Source organism: Grammomys surdaster, unplaced genomic scaffold (genome assembly GCF_004785775.1).
Source record: "Grammomys surdaster isolate TR1022 unplaced genomic scaffold, NIH_TR_1.0 126118, whole genome shotgun sequence".
Lineage (NCBI taxonomy): Eukaryota > Metazoa > Chordata > Mammalia > Rodentia > Muridae > Grammomys > Grammomys surdaster.
Genome location: NW_021620926.1, coordinates 5,827,016 through 5,846,119, shown reverse-complemented (window position 1 = coordinate 5,846,119; position 19,104 = coordinate 5,827,016). Strand labels below are relative to the sequence as shown.

At 40.3% G+C, this 19,104-nt stretch overlaps 1 protein-coding gene across 8 annotated transcripts in view; it reads right to left on the bottom strand.

Annotated features, from left to right (window-relative positions):
- The window catches only part of Son (SON DNA binding protein), a 31,894-nt gene that overhangs the window by 8,117 nt on the left and 4,673 nt on the right, over positions 1–19,104 (bottom strand). For 5 of the 8 annotated variants that reach the window (XR_003709865.1, XM_028756289.1, XM_028756288.1 and 2 more), the window contains exons 3-7: positions 11,409–17,387; positions 9,726–9,886; positions 7,672–7,818; positions 7,187–7,375; positions 791–901 (exon numbers count right to left, since the gene is read on the bottom strand). Coding sequence is in view for 7 of the 8 variants with exons in the window: in XM_028756289.1 (XP_028612122.1) it covers positions 791–901; positions 7,187–7,375; positions 7,672–7,818; positions 9,726–9,886; positions 11,409–17,387 (6,587 nt within the window). In the remaining variant the exon portion in view is untranslated. Of the gene's footprint in view, positions 1–790; positions 902–6,301; positions 7,090–7,186; positions 7,376–7,671; positions 7,819–7,981; positions 9,496–9,725; positions 9,887–11,408; positions 17,388–19,104 lie in introns of those variants that run through there. The other 3 variants (XM_028756294.1, XM_028756292.1, XM_028756295.1) reach the window with 3 other exon arrangements.

Below are 19,104 nucleotides of genomic sequence, written 5' to 3'. Positions count from 1 at the left end.
AAAAGGAGTCATCTTCATTAAGTAAAATTACTGATCTGATCAAAGTGCCACACTGGTAACAGTTTAATTCACTGAGGAAAAAAATGGCTTTGGTACCTAAAATGGCCAAATAATGATATATTTAAAGTTTGAAGTTTTTTTTTTAAGTCTTTTAAGTAAGCTTTACTGCATTCTATGAAATTCACTAATGCATCTGAAGGAATTCAATGCATCTCCAACTAAAAATTATCACTGTAACACTCGTTCTTTAAAATAACAGATAGATGGAAAAATGCTCTCATGGCCAAAGCTCTGTCTTTGCCATCTGACCTATCATACATAAGACAGCATTCAAATGAATGCTAAGACAGTCTAGATCTCCGAATACTCTTATGGGATAACAATTTGAACCTATCCATGGCATAATATAGATGATCATCAACAGAAAACTTTTTTTAAAAAAGTAGACATCACTCACCAACACCTAGTATATAATACAATCAAGTGCCATTCATATTGCATTTAATGCATACCTAGTATCGCAAGTTCATTTTGCTGAAACATGGAAAATAGTTATACCTCAAGGAGTTGTGGGCATTCTATGTGCACATAAGACTGTAAACTCTAGCTGTAGTATGTAATGAGCATTTTCTTAGTGATTAGGTCAAGTCATTTAAAGTTACTAAGAACAAAGTGTAATAAGTATAAAATATAAAACATAATATGTAAACTCTGTGTCTCCAGTCCCCGTTTACGCACCCTGGAATGATGTTAATGAAATTCACATGTAAACATTACAAAAGCCACGTACCCGTTCTTGAGCTCGATTTAACATACTCATGGCTTCAAGGTCAAATGCATTCTCACTGAGTCTCTTCTGAGCAAGCGCCCGTTCACTCATTGCTGTTGAAATGTCCACAGGCTAAGAAAGAAAACATAGATAATTATCCCACATTACCACAGTGCCCTAATTCTCTCAGGTGCTTCTAGAGCTTTAGTGCTATATGTAAAAATAAATAAATAAATGATAGTCTATATATTAAGATTCTTGGAAAATGAGAAGATTCAAAAGGCAAGAGGGCACTCCTGGAAAATAGAAGACAATTAAGGTAAGTTAGTTATCAAGTATTCAGAGGCAAAACTAAATTATGACTGATTTCATCAGTATATTTTCTACAATATCAAACTATAACTGTTGAGTTTCATTAAACTTATAATTTATAGTCTGTACTAACAAGCCACGTCATTTAAGATGGTAGTTTTATCTTTAGGAATTCATCATACTCTATTTGATAATTACTGTAACTTCCAGAGTCGTGAGCAAGTCCGGATAAGCAAGCAGGTAACCGCGAGAATCTGTGTGGCTCTTGACTCATCAGCATGCTTCACAGGAGCAAAGCTGGGCACGGATGTGCTTTGGTCCTGAGAACCCAAGCTCTTGATATACATCCAGTATATAGCTATCTTGAATTTACCCACACTTATTACAAATGTACAAATAACTGACTTTAAAAGTGTTTACGTCCTCCCCAAAATATCTATCTCTTAATACTAAGGCAAAGGCTGAGATAATAGTTCAGTGGTCTAGCATGTGTCAAGTAGGTCATCAGCATCACAATTTCTTTATAAAATGGAAACAAAGCCCTTGTGCTAAGCAGATTAATTTTAACTTTTAAAAGCCATCCTTAAAGGAAATTTTCAGCTGTCAGATTTGTTAAGGGTTTTACTTGAGTTTTGTTTATAACACGAACTGAATTATATGAACACACTATTTTGTTTCTTTGAATATTATTTAACCTAATAGTATTTCCCAGTTATTTCACATAATTATTATAAAATATCTGATACAAGGATTTACTTTTTTTCACATATAAAGAGTCAGTAGTAGATACCGCATGCAAATTATAAATAAATCAGTAAGATAAAAGTAGAAGGTGATGTAATACTGTATACTGTGTGTAATTCCTAGAAAAATAAATCTATATAGGACTAAGAATAATATTTTATATATAGGACTAAGTGTCCTTTTTTCCAATTTCAGATTCCCTTACATAGCATTCTGTTACATTAACTGAAATTATCCAAGACTCCTTTAACTAAATCATTTTTCTACAAAGTATACTTTTCTGACATAAAATGCATAAATTCCTATAATTTGTGCTTATTAGACTTTATTTACTTTAAATGAAAGCTCTTACTTGATTAGCTAACAGTAAATTATTTCTTAAGGCCTACATAAAGACAACCTATGTATAATCACACCAACACACTGTATTCACCTTCTGCATTTACTGTGAGTTGATTTAATTCCTGGGACTCAAATCTGTTCCATGTGATTCCTGGGTCTTTCAATGAATATAGTTATTTCAGATCACAGTTTATGTTTCCTAGGACTTCCTGAGATGTCACCTAAACTGTCAAGTGGAGTTATCCCACCAAACCGCCAAATGAGAGGTGGACCATCTCACAGACTTGCTTTGGTTTCAAAGTACTCTGCAGTGGTAGGATGTTAGGGCACAGGGAAAGACTAAAATCACTGGGGAAAGTGTCTGCTCACTCCAGTCAGACCCTCCAACTTCCAAATATAAGCCATAAAAAATGCATTTAGCTCCAAAAACTAAATATTCTCAAGTTTAAAAAAAAGAGCAAAACTAAAAATCCATCCTTTATAGGCATATTTACCTATATTTATGTCATTGAGAAATAACCTAAATACTCCTTCTAGCAAGTTTCAAATTAAATTTACATTTCATTGTAAAAAGCATGTTTAATATAACCTTGATGTTTAAATTATAACTATTTCCTAATACAACTGCATTTATTCAACAGGCTTAGCAAATAAAGCAGCAAGTTCAAATCAAAATTTTACTAATTTCTTAATTTAATGTGCAGATTAATATTCAGACTGAGAGACTCATCTTAGGTTAAGAGTACAGCTCAGCAGCAGAGCACTTCCCCAGCGCTGCACCTCTAGCACCACAAAAGATGGGGGAATGTTTTTAAGATCTACAAGGATTTTACCCAGCTTTTCAAGACAATACATATTATATGCTAAAACATAAAGGACTAGCCAAGGTCCCCAAACTTTAATCCCAGCACTTCGGAGGCAGAGGCATGTGGATCTAGCTGGCTTTGAGGACAGCCTGGTCTACATAGAGTTCAGGCCAGCCAAAGCTGTCTTAGAAAACAAAACAAAAAAATCCACACAGCTAACAACTTAAAATTTGGGGAAATTAATGGCTGATGATTGCTACATTGAAATAAAGTTTTAAAATCTTAACCTGCATAGTAAACAAACATGAAAAAAATGTCCCAAGATAAAGTCCTTCTACAAACTAAGAGTTTTTTTTTTTTTTTAAAAAATCCATGAGACATTTGTCACATTACCACACTTTATGTTTCCACTGATAGATGAGCAGGTCATCTTGCTTCCCAGCGCACAAGACGCACATCTGTAAAGTAACTATACGGTAGCACTACTCTACTGACAGCGACAGAACTCTCAGTCCCTCCTCCCGTGTGAATAAACAATCCCGTTTCTTTGATCTTTATCTAAAGCAGGGATCCTCTAAAACCTGCCAGTATTATCAAGTTATCCAGTTTCCTGCCCCGTAATCACACACACATAAGGCTCTCTTTACAGGTTGTGTACTTCAACCTCTCCATTCACTTTACTTGCCCCTCTCATTAAGCCCAGTGACTTTTAGAAACAAAAAAAATGTACTGTTCAGGATTTCACAGATGTCAGTGACTGACAGACAGAGAGTAAAGGTTAAAAGTTAAGTGTGATAGGCTATACTAGATTTTCTACACAGGTTGACTTCAGGTACCTCAAAGAGTATAAAAGAAAACCTTAACAAAATACCTAAATAAAAAAAACCTCTAGCATATAAAGCATTTAAAAAATACTTAACAAGATGATTAAAATGCACCAGTATTAAAATACAACATACTGTCAACTTCAAAATGAAAAGGCACATCAACATAGAATAATCCCTAAGTCACAGTTTTTTTAATGAATCATGATTTTTATTATTCAAAATTTTATAGCATTAATTGACTTTATCTAAATGAATTAATATTTTTCTCCTTCTAAGTGCTTCAGAGAAATTCAGGGTTAACAGCTTATAAAAATCTAGAGAAAAAAAGAGTAAGAACGCTACACATCATTCTGGAGTATCTAATTCAAGAGCCTGTACTTCAGCTGCAGTTAGTTTTCTTCCTTGTCCAAGATGTTACCGTTGATAAACTTCATAAACTAGGAGTCTCCAATTTCAAGGAACTTTAGCTAATAGGATGTAGATATGATCCAATAATACAAACCTGACAAACTGCTTGAGACAGAAATGTTAATATCCAAGCAATAACTAGAGCTGGGTGGCTATAAAGCAATGTATGTGTAAATCCCAAATCAGTGGTTCTGACCGGTCAGATTCCTCCACTTGTGAATTTGCAGTACTATAATACTCTAATCAATAACCCTGTGCTAACCTGTTAAAGAACTGTCCTTGAAGACTACTCTTCTAATACTTTCCACTTTCTTGTTTATAACTCAGATTCACACATTCACACAAATCTGGTGAAAGTTCTGTAGTCACTCCTTACTGAGGATGCTCCTGGCTGGTCTCTGGGAAGACGATGCTATGGCAGAAGGATCTGATGAGTTGTTTTCCATAACATGGCTTTACATAGTTTCGTCCATGTCTATTGCTCACATCAGCACACTCATGTCCAAGACAGTTGTGGGGTTAGGAATTACAAGGACAACTTAGCCATTGTGAAGATAAAATTCTGTCATCAGCACACTCATGTCCAAGACAGTTGTGGGGTTAGGAATTACAAGGACAACTTAGCCATTGTGAAGATAAAATTCTGTCATCTTTGCTGAAATGTTTTATGGTCAAGACTGAAGAACCATAAGCTTCAATTATACTTATTAAAACAAACAAAACAAACAAAACAAAAAACAAAAAAAAACTACCTTGCCATTTAAAAAAAAATGTTAAACAAAACAAAACCAACTCATTTGAAACCCTATTAAAATCAGAAGGGTTATTGCTCCCAGAACGCGTTCTACAAACTTAGATGTACACTTAGTACACTTAGACGGTAACTAACAACTGAGTATTCTCATTTGTCAGCTTCCCTTTGGCACCTTTAACAGTTACAGAAATACAGATTTGAAAGCAAATCAATCTTGTCCCTTGGTTCTTACAAAGTTGGGATTCTTTTCATTACAGCTGCAGTTGATTCCGATACTCCATGTCTAAATCTCTGAATTAGTAGCTCAAGAGAGCTCACCCTGCACTCCTCTTTCAAGAAAGACATCTGAGCACGGGTAGAGCTTTCCTTTTGTTCAGTGTTGCCATCCTCTCTGAACACTGCCCCTTAATGAGAACCTAACTTCTGATGGGAAGTAAGACTAAAGCATCACTTAGTGTTGAGAATGAAGATGGCAGTCATAAATTATAATACTTTTTCTTGGTCAAAAAGTATAATCAACATGTATTAAGCACTTTCTCCATGATTCAACAGTTATAATTTTCTCAGGAAAACTCTTAAGTATTCTACAGTCTTTGCTACACAGGAGATTCTTGCCCGCTTAAAATGCTTAATCTGTAATAAATTACTAAAAGCGAATATATCAGGACATCTAAATCTGTACAGCCCTCACCTGGTTTATATCTGGCTACTACAAGAAGATTAAGTTAGCTGTAAATGTCAGCTTTCTCTCCTGGGATGTGGCAGTAGCCTGATTTGGGGATTAGTAAATGAGCACTAAACTTGTACTGTCCAAGTCAGCGTCTCTTCTCCTCACTGGTGATGGTGTAATATGCTTCTGTTACTGAACTCCATGTGAATACCGACCATCACCTTTAAGTAAGTTAGCTGCACTGGCACTCACGTTTAACATTATTATATAGAACTGTTCCCATTCAAAATGCCGCAGGTCAAAAAAACACAGTGAAAATGTCGCCTTTGAATTTCTCTGGGGAAAAGTACTGCATGAAAAAGTTTGATTTGAGTTCTGTTTACTTTGATTCATAAGATTTATTTGTAGAATTGCAAGTGTTTACTGGAAAATGTTTATGGCCAATGTAGGGAACCTCAAGTGAAGAGTAGAGGTCTCTCAGACCTACATATCCCAGAACTGCAAGAAAAAGGAGTCCATAAGGGCATCAGGTAGCTAAGTCCAATCCTTAGACAAATGTCAAGGCTTTGGAAACCAAGGGCAAGGTGACGGCTGCTAGTCTCTAACTCCCACCTCCCCTACTCAAGTCTCCACCCTTCCCAATCCCCAAGCGTGATTTTGCACAACAAGTTAAATAAAAGTAAACTGTTTATTAAAAGACACAGCAAAGATACAGATACAGAGATACATACAAAGGTACAGATATATATATATTTACATATATATACAGGTTTGCTGTTCTCATGTGCACTGTATTTATTAGCAGCACAGTACTTAGTCAGGCGGCATTTTAATGGGGTTGTTTTGACATTTGGCATTGTTACTGTGTCATTTTGACAAGATACAACTATATTGCCTTGAAAAATTTCAATATATAAATTCCACTCCTCCAACTTTTAATAGTAGCAAAGAGGGGAAGGAGAAGGGAATGGAGAACCAAGGCTGAACACTAGGTTAAACACAAGAATTCAAAAGGGCTAAGGTAGCACAAGGAAGGGAACTTACTGAAAACCCAGAAAAATATAAGATACCATCACACAAGGGTGATGGGCTTTGTACCCAAGATGTTCACATCAGCCTAAAATAACTCTTCCAATGCAGTTCTTGTGTTGAACCTGAGGATCTGCCTTCTCTCGCCTCAATCCCTCCACCCAATAAACTTGCTACCACCAAAATCTAGAGCTATAGAGCCTTGAAGCAAAACGGGAAGCTAAATAGTTGTACCTTGGGCTACCTTCCCACAAGTGCATGGAGGGCCCAATGTTGGGTAGGGATGTGATAACACTTTTCTCTGCAATTCGATGCTTTTCACTTTGTGGCTTCGTTCCACAAAGTGAATTGCATCGAGTTACTGTCAAATGAGAAGCTGCGGGTTGTTTCATCTGTCGTTTAACCCGGCCCTGCCGTTTAACCCGGCCCTAAGAAGAGTGAAACAGAATCCGAATCAGATATAAAATAACAATAAAATGGAAGATTCAGATATCAAAACAAACATGTGGTGTTCCTCCTACTTACCTCTGAGGGCAAGCTGCTGCTGAAAACATTATCATCATCTTTGCTTTCTTCACCATTTTTCTCCACTGGAACCCACTCTCCATAAACACTATCTGCTTCCTTTTTCCGATGTTGAGATCCGGATGACACAGGAAACTCCTTTGTTAATGTCACTTGGCTTTTTGGTGGAGTTGGCTTTGCTGCAGCAATCTGAAATACAGTATTTAATTAGAATGCATTGTAACAGATACCATCTATAGATGGCTTCTAAAGAATCTCAATGTAGTCTAAAGGAGAGGCTCCTTCGATTTTGTCAGTGCCGGAAGTTGAACCTACAGCCTCACACATCCTAGGCACGCATACTACCACAGAACAATTCTCCCAGCCCTGCGGCGTTCAGGAGACACTGTCACGATTCATCACAACAGTTAAACTCTACGCGGGTTTTCAAACAGCCCCACAAGCCGTGCTGCTTCATCAGTCCATAGCACTTTACTAATACTCACATTCAAATTGAAAAAAATGGGCTTGGGTTCACTGAGTTTAAAGGGATGATGATAAAAAGGAGGTTCTTCTTCCTCTTCATCCGAAACATGAGGTTTATTCACTATTACATCATCATCTTCTTTACTCTGTGCAATCTGTTTGCATTTCTTTAAAGTAAAAACAAACAAAAGATGAATATGGTTTACAAAAACAGGATGCATTTTTCAAAAGAATAATGTAAGATCAATTTCAAGTAATCAACATTTATGATAGCTTATAAAACCATAATTTAGACCATTAGCTATTATTTAAACACACACTGGCTGCTCAGTCAGTCAACAACATTTATTGAGCACCTACTATGTGCAGAGCACTGTACTGGGCACTGTCTTGGGAAAAAATACAAAAAAAAAAGAAAGAAAAGAAAAAAGAGAGAAAAGAAAAAAGGAAAAAGATAAAATAAAGGGAAAGACATGGTCCCTGCTCCAAAGGAGCTTACAATCTAATACGAGACAAAAGTACATACACATGAAGTAATTGAAGAACCTTTTTACAGAGCAACACAATAACAAGTGCAAACTGATATAATACAAATGGTACATAAGTGCTAAAAGAACAAAGGCTTAAGAGAATATTCAGGCAGGGTTTAAGGATCAAAGAATATTCCTTCAAGAGTTCTAAGCAAAATTCCCACAGTAAAGAACAAGAAATAGGAAGGAAAGGGAAGTCATCTTGGTCAGGTGGTGGTGAGCAAGTTGGGAGACACTTGTCAGAGGGACAAGAACGCTGAAGATGAGGCAAACAACAGCAAACGCTAAGCGGTCATAGAGTTTTCGATAAAGAGCTTGCATTTGGTAAGTAAGCAATAGAGGCTTTTTGCTAGGTCTTTTTTAAGTTATAAGTCATACTATAATGAATCTAAGTGAAGAAACAAATTAAGAAACTTTATAATCCCCAAATGTATGGTAAAGATTTTAAACATTTGTGGCAGGGTAAATAGTAACATCTCTCTCCATAAATGTTTTTTAAAATTTATTTCAGGACTGTAACTTAAGAATGGAAAATAAGGCATGATGGAGAGGGCGCAATTGATGCAGTCCAACACACAAAGTCAATTCCTTCCTTAGAAGCAAAGGACATATTCCATTTATAAAAAGGTTAAGAGTAAATTTTAGTAGACCTGTCTATACAAGCAGAATTTATCACATCTATTATCAATTGAAAATATTACAATAGAATTAAAAAGCTCAATTAGCCAAAAACACAAGAGTGTATCAAGCATGTAACCAATGGGAACAGAATATGTTGACAGTTGCAGGCTGGCATAAGGCTAGCCAAGAACAAGTTTCAGTATATGAAACAGTATGTTATTTCTGGATCCTAGCAGCAATGTTTCAGCGTCTTCCCCACACACACAAAAAAAATATTAAAGTAAAACAAAGCTTCCCCCAACAGCCTCAATTTCAAAAGATCAAATTTTTAAAAACAAAAATAAGTATATTTAAAATATGTTACTGCCAAAACCCGAACCGCAGGAAGAACTGATAATGGCCGGCCATTATCGCCAATGGCTGGTACCAAACAGCCAAAACCCGAAATGTTGATGCGAAAGAAGTTCCTTTCAGGCAATGGCCAGCTATTCTCATTAATTTCCAAGCTCCGGTGGCAAAAGATCATTTCTGAAGATTGTCTGTGTCTTTGCGTATATGCAGTACACTCTTGGCGATCAGTGAACACGTCGTGAATGGAAACGAAACTGTAGGCGAGCTTCTGCGTGTTGCTCACTCAACACCTCCTCCATTCAAACGAACCGTTCCACTCCTCAGTCAGTTTGGCTTCTAAAACTGGAAAGCAAAAGTAATGGGAAGTAACTTTTTAGCTAGCGGAGCTTAGCCATCCCGGATAATGGCCTGCTAAACAGAGCTTCTGCCGCTGCCACATCTGTATTTCGGGTTTTGGGCACTCGGTGCCAGCCATTATCAGTTCAGCCCACAATTCAGGTTTTGGCACGCTCCAGAGTCAACATCCATGGAAAAATCCATTTAAGAATGGAAACAAATTCTGTCTAGCTTACCTCAGTTAGTTCTTCTATGGTAGCTCCTCCAGACTTTTTAGCAACTTTCTCTTCTATTGTAGGTGGAGGTGCAGGCTTTAGGTTTGGTGGTAAAGGAACACCAGCCTTAGCACACATGGCAGCTGCATTAGCTTTGGCTATTTCAAGTAATTGAGCCTTATCTGTAAGAGGAAAAATACAGGAAGCAGTTTTCCTAAAAGCTATATATATTTTTAATTCTGTCAAAAGTATGATATACAGTAAAATTAAAGGCCCCAAGTTTGAGACATGATTCAGGTGGATGGGTCCTTTTCAACAATTTAACACTATGTTTCCAATTCAAATGCTACACACAATAGCTTACTGTGAATTTATGATGATCAACTAACCACAAATTATAAGGTACAAGTCTGCCAAAAGCAATGTTATTTCCTAAAATTAGCATGACCTAAAACCATTCTCATTTTCATACTAGGTATGCAGTTCAGTTGAAGAATGCGTACCAAACATGTACAGGCTCAGCCCTGGGTTCAAGCCTCAGCATTCTATAAAACTGCTCTTGGAAAACTGCTAGCCCTAGCACATGACAGAAGTATCAGAAGTTTAAGGTCAACCTCAACTTACACAGTGGGCTATAAAAGCTAGTCTCTGACTGTCTTAAACAAACCTCATTATAATCTGAAAACAACTTAATCCCTTGTTAAGCCCCAAGTGTCATCTCTTTCAACAAGCCTTCACTGAGTTAAGAATTATCATTCCTCTCCATTGTGCAAATGTGCCCCCTACACTATTACTAAGGCAATTACCACATTCTATTCTTCTAAGTATTGTCCTTTGGTAAAAGGAATGCATGCTACCAACTTCCTACACTAACTTAAAATCAACAAGAATTACCTACTGTTTCTCTGTTCTGAGAAGAGACATAAGAAAACTCTTGCTAAACTGAATACAAATTCTACTATCTTCACTGTCTTTACAAACCAAGAATGTCCTATCTATTGGAAATAGGATAAATTACCCAGTAGGTAATCATACTTCAAGTTTTAGTAAGAAAAAACATTTATTTTTTATAGACAACAGATTATCACTTCATTGAAAAGGTTGCATCATTAATTCAGTTAAGTCCGCAGATAACAAAATTTCTTAATTTCAGTAACCTATCAAATCCATTTAACAACCCTAGATAGCCACCTTAAGATAGGCTAGCTAAAGTCAGGCATGGTGGGTCAGTCTCAAAGCCCTGCCATCAGGAATCTGAGGAAAGAAAATAAGCACTTTGGGCTGGCTACACAGTTAAGTTCCAGGCCAACATGAACTATAGGCCATCTCAGAAAAAGAACGGAAAGGAAAGGAAAAAAGGAGAGGAGCGGAGGGGAGGGAAAACAGAAAAGAGCCCCCACCCAATAAAAATTACTAAGTAAGAATTCTGCTTATTTGCAAAGCCATGTGTTGAAATGAAATATACACAACACACAACCGGACTTGTAAGGTTTCGCCATCTATGTAAGGCAAAATACCCAGTATAGACACATCAAGACTCTGATAGGTTCCCCACAGCAGGTCTTTTTTACTTTTTAAGTGCACTTCCCCTCTTTTTCCAAACATAATCTAATGATCTTTAAATCAATAACCCAAAATATTACCTCAAGATCATCAGAAATTAAGCTTAAATCATACCCTATTACAATGTAAAGCATGACTCACCCAAATCTGTTAGACGTTTGGGTGATCTGCCTCTTTCAGAAGACCTGGATCTTTTCCGACGAATGGGAGATCTACTAAACCTTCTTCTCAAAGGTGTTCTTGATCGCCTTAATCTGACTGGTGATATACTGAAGCTCCGTCTTCTCACCACAGACCGTGATCTTCTCCTGCGGCTGGGGGTTCGGCTCCTGCGGCTGGGGGTTCGGCTCCTGCGGCTGGGGGTACGGCTCCTGCGGCTGGGGGTACGGCTCCTGCGGCTGGGGGTTCGGCTCCTGCGGCTGGGGGTTCGGCTCCTGCGGCTGGGGGAAATGCTGAAACTTCTCCTTCTACCAACAGATCTAGACCGTCTCCTCCGACTAGGAGTGTGACTCCTACTCCGACGACTAGGAGTTCGACTCCGAGCTCGAACTGTTTTCCGGTTGTCTCGGGAGCTTGATCTTTTCCTTTTCCTTTCCCTGGACTTGGATCTATGCTTTGGAGATCTTTTGCGTTTCTCTTTTGATACAGATCGTCTTCCTCTAGACTTGGATCTTGACCTGCTGCTCCTCCTCCTGCGTCTTGAACGTGACCGTGAACGTGTTTGAGAACGATGAGACTTGGACTTAGATGATCTCTTCCTTGCTCTAGAACGAGACTCACTGGTACGCTTACGTGATTTATGTTCAGAAGACTTGGAACGCTTACTCCGAGACCTTAATGAAGAGTCCCTTTTCTTCTCTTTCTCACCTTTGTCACGGTTTTTATTTTTCTTGCTTTTTTCATGTGTGTCCTTAACTTTTACAAAAATTTCATAATCATCCTTTTCCTCTGAAGATGACTCTGAAGCTCTTTCTGGTATACTAATTACAACTGGACTGGCAGCTGACTTGTCACGTTCAACCTCACTAGCAAGTAAAGGTCCTTCAATGCCAGCTCTAAGGCTTGTAAGACGCTCCATGTCCTTAGGAAGTAATGGTCTCACTAAGTCAGCTTCATTAATTTCATCAATGCTGGCAGAATATCCTGAATCAGGAACTATTTCTTTATTGGGAAGAGGTACTTCTGTATCTTCACTGCTTTCTTTAGGACTAAGAGCCACTGCCACTGTCTGGTCACTCTCTTTTATAGGTAATGAGTCTTCCACATCCTTACAAACAAGATTAGTTGGTGGCAAATCAAGATGAATGTCTTTAGCAGGCAAAGGTCCCTCTATGTCTGCTTCACTGCCACCACTGGGGCTGGTTGAAATTACCATGTCATGTTCAGTATCCTGAGTAGTTATAGATACTTCAACATCATATTTACTCTCTGAAATGGGTGCAGGTGCTGTGACAAATTCAAACCCCTTACTAGTTCCTCCTGTATCTAATTCCAGAGCAAGTTGAGAGGACAGACTTCTTCCTACATCAGCTTCACTAACAGGAGGACAGGTATCCAATTCTGTAATTTCTTTAGACTCACTAATAGGCAAAATTTTCTCTTCACTTGTTTCACCAACAGGACCAATGGAAGTAGCACACACTGTATTATGCTCTGCATCTTTTGCAATTAAATGACTGTTTACAGTAAGGTCTGCATTTCTATCATACTCATTTTCATACAAGTCACTTTTCAAGTGTCCTCCATCATGTGGCTCTTCGCTTGGATGCAACAGAGTCTCCTGCATGCCAACCTCTGGACCAAGATTTTCATCACCAGAAAGTAAATTCATTCCTTTTATAATCTGTGACGACATAACACTAGATTCCGCTATTACTGGTGAAGACTCTACAGCCATGTCAGGTGATCCTGTTATTTGAGTGTGCTCTGAGACTATGACCGCAGGTTCTGAAACTGCCATAGTGGGTTCCTGGACAGGAACACATGGTTCTGAAACAATCATAACAGGCTGAAGGACTGATACTGCTGGTTCCAAGATAGGCACAGAAGGCTCCAGGGAAGAAACACTTGACACTGCAGTGGTAGTATGTTCTGGGTCAACCAAAGCTGGAAGCTCTGGGACAGCCACAGGAGGTTCTGAGACAGATAAGGAGCAAAGTTCTGCAGTAGTCATGGCAGGAGGCTCTGGAGCAGCCACAAGAGGTTCTGGGACAACAACAGTGGGGGGTTCTGGGACAGCCATAATGGGAGGCTCTGGGTCAGCCACAGCAGGGAGTTCTGAGACAGCAACAACAGGAGATTCTGTGGTAGTCATAGTGGAAGGTGCTGGGACAGCCATGGATGGGAGCTCCAGACTGTTCTCTGCTGGCTGTGAAATAGTTACTGCTGGCTCCAAGAGTGACATAGATACCTCTGAGATAGCATGTCCTGATGGTCTCATGGAATCGTATGTTTCTGATGTCTCCGACATAACAGAAGCCTCTGATGTTAACACAGCTGGTTCAGCTGACATGGTATTCTCAGAAACCATGTAAGTCATTGGTCTCTCTGGAACCATTTCATGTTCTGCTACTGCAGCAGACTCAACTGGTATTGATGTAACTGAAGACTCAGGCTCTCGTGCAGGTTCTGGAACAGTCATAACAGCCTCTGATGCTAACATTGAAGTCTCAGATTCTGACACTGAATAATTAGCAGGTACTGCCAACGGCTCTGAAATCTCACTTTGACTCACAGGAGGCTCAGGCTGTGATACAGATTCTTCAGTAGGTAATGCCACCTCTGTAGACCAAGTATTGTCAGCTGTTAACGCTGACTGCTCTGTTGATAATGCTGGACCCTCTGGTGGTTCCTCAGGAGGTAATGGGGGTGTCATTGGTGGTTCCTCAGGTGGCAATGGTGGCATTGTTGGGGGCTCTTCAGGAGGCAAAGGTGGCACCATATATGCCTCCGTATAGGAATCAGTGTAAGAATCAGTATAAGAATCAGCTGCCATAGACATCATTGACCGATCAGTGTAAGATGACATCATTGATCGATCAGCTGCAGAGTATGATGACATCATAGACCGGTCAGCTGCAGAGTACGATGACATCATAGACCGGTCGGCACCCATGGACATCATAGATCGATCAGCCATAGGAGACATCATGGAACGCTCATAAGCTGACATCATAGAGCGTTCATAAGCTGACATCATAGAACGCTCAGCCATAGGAGACATCATGGAGCGCTCATAGGCCGACATCATGGAGCGCTCATAGGCCGACATCATAGAGCGTTCAGCCATAGGGGACATCATAGAGCGTTCGTAAGACATCATAGAGCGCTCATAAGATGACATCATGGAACGTTCTGCAGCATAGGACATCATCATAGACCGTCTAGATGCTAACATCAAGGGTCTAGGTGCTAACCTGTATGGCCTAGGTGCTATTCTATAGGACCTGGGTGCTATTCTATAGGGCCTAGGTGACACCCTATAGGGATCCGGAGTTAGTCTGTAGGGATCATGGCCTAATCTGTAAGGGTCCTGTCCTAACCTGTAAGCATCATGGCCTAACCTATAGGGGTCATGACCCAACCTATAGGGATCCTGAGCTAATCTGTAAGGATCCTGAGCTAACCTATAAGGATCAGGAGATTTTGAACCCATCATAGCAGAATCCTGGGTACTAGATGCTAACATTTGGGCATCCATGGTACCAGATGCTAACATCTGAGCATCCATAGTGCCAGAAGCTAACATTTGAGAATCCATAGCACCAGATGCTAACATCTGTGAGTCCATGGAACTGGTTGCTAACATCTGTGAGTCCATGGAACTGGTTGCTAACATCTGGGAGTCCATACTGCTGGTTGCTAACATCTGGGAGTCCATGGAGCTGGTTGCTAACATCTGGGAGTCCATGGAGCTGGTTGCTAACATCTGAGAGTCCATACTGCTGGTTGCTAACATCTGAGAGTCCATGGAGCTAGTTGCTAACATCTGGGAGTCCATAGAGCTAGTTGCTAACATCTGGGAGTCCATAGAGCTAGTTGCTAACATCTGGGAGTCCATGGTGCTAGAAGCTAACATCTGGGAGTCCATGGTGCTAGAAGCTAACATCTGGGAATCCATGGTATTGGATGCTAGCATCTGAGAATCCATAGTGTTGGATGCTAGCATTTGGGAGTCCATGGTGTTGGATGCTAACATATGGGTCTCCATGGTGTTAGAAGCTAACATATGGGATTCTTGGGCCATCAAGGGATCCACTCCTACTGTTACAGAAGTCTCCCCCACCAATGTAGTAGGCAGCTCCTGTGCTACCGTATTATAGGATTCCAGCGCTGTCGTCGAGGGCACCTCCAGGGACTGCGACACGGTCATCGTTGACAGCTCCGATGTTGTCACCACAGACTGAACAGAGATCTCCAGCGCCACAGTTGCCACAGGCTGCCCAGGCAACTCTGGCGCTCCAGGCTGCCCTGGTAACTCTAGCACCCCCGTTGCCAGGGGCTGCCCCAAAAGCTCCAGTGCTCCAGCTGCCCCAGACTGCCCCGAAAACTCCAGTGCCCCAGTTGCCATGAGCTGACCAGGCAACTCTAATGCCCCAGTTGCCACAGACTGCCCTGACAACTCCAGTGCCCTAGTTGCCGAAGGCAGCCCTGACAACTCTGGCACCCCAGTCACCGAAGGCTGCCCAGACAACTCCAGCGCTGTTGTTGCCACTGGCTGTCCTGGCAACTCCAGCACCATTGCTGCCTCTGGCTGCCCCAGCAACCCTGTTGCTGTTGTCACCTCAGGATGCCCAGGATGTTCCACCGTTGTCATCGCCACAGGCTGCTCGAACTCTGTCGTCGTCACAGGTTGTTCGGTCAACTCCATTGCTACTGTTACTGCAGGTTGCCCTGTCAACTCTATTGCTGCTGGCACTGCAGGCACCCCTGACAACTCCTGTGCCATCACAGGCGGCTCGGGTACCTCCTGTGGTGGCTCCAACCCCATGGATGGTGCTGGAGGCCCTGGCAATTCCTGCAACAACTGTGGCACTGGTGTCACAGAGGGCCCCGGCAACTCAGGGACCACTGTCGCAGGGGGCCCTGGCAACTCAGGCACTGGGGTAGAAAGGGGCCCTGACAACTCTGGCACTGGGGTGGCAGAGGGCCCAGGCAACTCCGGCACTGGAGTCACAGGGGGCCCCTGCAACTCCAGCATGGAGGTCGCAGGTGGCCCCGGCAACTCCAGGGCTGAGGCCACCGACGACTCCTGCAGCTCCACCGCTGTGGTCTTAGGCAGCTCCAGTGACTCCTGAGGTCTTGTCATGGATGAATCTGCGATCTCCGATGGTGCTTCTACAGGCTGCTCTGGCAATCTTTGCACGTCAGTTGTAGATGACTCTGGAAAATCCATTGTTGATGGGCTTGGTTCAGGGTGCACCTCAGTAGGTGTCTCTGATACTATTGTGAGGGTTTCTGATGGTTCAAGCACTTTTGCTATGGGAAGCTCTACCAGCGGGGTCTTTGATATCTCTGGAGGCATAGTCTCCAAAGATTTCAGCACAGACTTCTGATACTCCATTGACATTGTTACAACGGGCTCAGGTGACTTCAGCACTGCTGTTGACATAGGCACTGGTGCTGCTGCGAAAGAATCCAGAATTGATTTTGTCATTGATGGTTCCAGCATCACTGGCACAGGCTGCTCAGACTGCTCTGAGATTACTGATGTAGATACAACCGACAGTTCTGCAGTTTTTGTAGCTGGCTTCAGAGTCTCTAAAACGTGTGACTCCTGAACCTCCATTGAGACTACTGAAGGTTCTAGCACTAAGGGGGTTTCACTTCCCTCAGAGAAGCCAAATGCTCTTACAGGATGTTCCAGTGCCATTGCTGAAGGTTCAGAATCAAACTTTAAGAAGGAATCAGATTCTAGATCAACATTCCCATCATGATGAGATTTCAGCTTGGACTCAGATTCTTCTGGTTGTCTTTTATATTTTTTTTCTTTTTCTTTCTTCTTTTTCTTCTTTTTGTTTTTGTGCTTTTTATGCTTCTTTGACTTTTTGGTGGGAACTTCATCAGTAGGATCTGTTTGTACAGATACACATCGACTTTTTCTGGAGGCCTCTTTCAAGTCTGAAAATAATGAAAAATTGTCAGTCATTTCCCAAAGTAGATTCATACAAATTGCAACTATTTTCACTTACATGCAGAAACCACAGTACAATTCACCTTACTGTGAATAAAAACTTACAAAATAATTTATTGTCTACAAAGCAATAAACCTGATGGCTTCCATTTTTCAAGTACTTATACAACTGAAGTCTGCATCAAAATAATTCTTGGTGTAACATAAAAACATATTTAGAACTAATTTAATTATGTTTTAAGATGGGATACAGCTCAGTGGAAACAGTGTTTGCTTAGCATGTTCAGAGCCCTGAGTTCAATTTTTACCACTGGCAGAATGAAAAGAAAAATATGTTCCATTAAAATCTAAAGCTATCTTTCCTCAGGAGCAGTGAGATGCATCAATGAGAAAAGATACAGCAAAACCTGATGATCTGAATTTAATTGTCAGGACCCATGTGGTAGAAGAAAACCAACTCTCATGAACTATGAGACTTCCTTCCACAAATGAGGCAACACACACACACACACACACACACACACACACACACACGCTATCTATCTACCCACATGTGGACACAAAAGTAATAATATTTTGAAAATAATTCTTTTCTTAGGCTGGGTATGATGGCATACACCTTTAATCTCAGCATTCTGGAGGCAGAAGCTGGCAGACCTGTGAGTTCTAGGGCAGTCAGAATTACAAACTTGAGGCCCTTTCTCAAAAAAGCAACCCCACACACACAAAAAAACCTCTGTTCTCAAACTATAGTAAGTTATTTTTTGTTTTTGTTTGCTTGTTTTTTGAGACAGAGTTTCTCTATATAGCCCTGGCTGTCTTGGGACTCACTCTGTAGACCAGGCTGGCCTCAATCTCAAAAATCCACCTGCCTCTGCCTCCCAAGTACTGGGATTAAAGGTGTGTGCCACCACTGCCTGGCTTATAGTAAGTTATTTTAAAACAACATCAGTGAATTTTCTTCATATTTTTGTTATTTCAATTCCTACTTAAAAAAAAAAACCCTCTCATTACAGAGTTCGTAAGATTAATGTCCAAAAATGCACAAGATTGTCAATAAAGTCCTAGATGATAGAAAATGCTCTCATTGAATAACTCCTAATATTTTATTCATCCTGTTTATTCAGGAAATGATATGGCACTCATTCTGCAACAGGAGGACTCTGTAAGCCTAAATCAATCCATTGTAGACGAAGGGGCCTTGTCCAAACTATTGACTATTGACATACTGAGCTCCAGGAAGACAAAACAACAAAAAAGTATACCAAGAACCTGTAAGTTTTCAACGAAGTTCAAGTAAATGCTTCTAAATAAGAATGCCTAAACAAATACAATGCAACTACAGAGCTCACTTTTTTTAACTGTCATATTCTGATAAAACCATGTTTCCCTCAACACTGTATTCTTGCAATATACAGCTCTAACATTTCAACTTCCTATTTCAAATAAGACAGTTTACATTACCTCACAACCACATAGGAAAATTTACCCTATAGATTTTAAATATGATAAACCTTAAGGAAATGGCTAGTTAAATATACCAGTGATTCCTACTACAGAAAAAAACAATACCAACACTAAACATCATATCAAAAGAAAATTAATCATTTTCACAGCCTGAAAAGGTAGTTTATACTTAACCAAACAAGACTGCCACTTTCACGATCTAACCAAGACTAGTTATTTTAAACCATGTCTTATGAA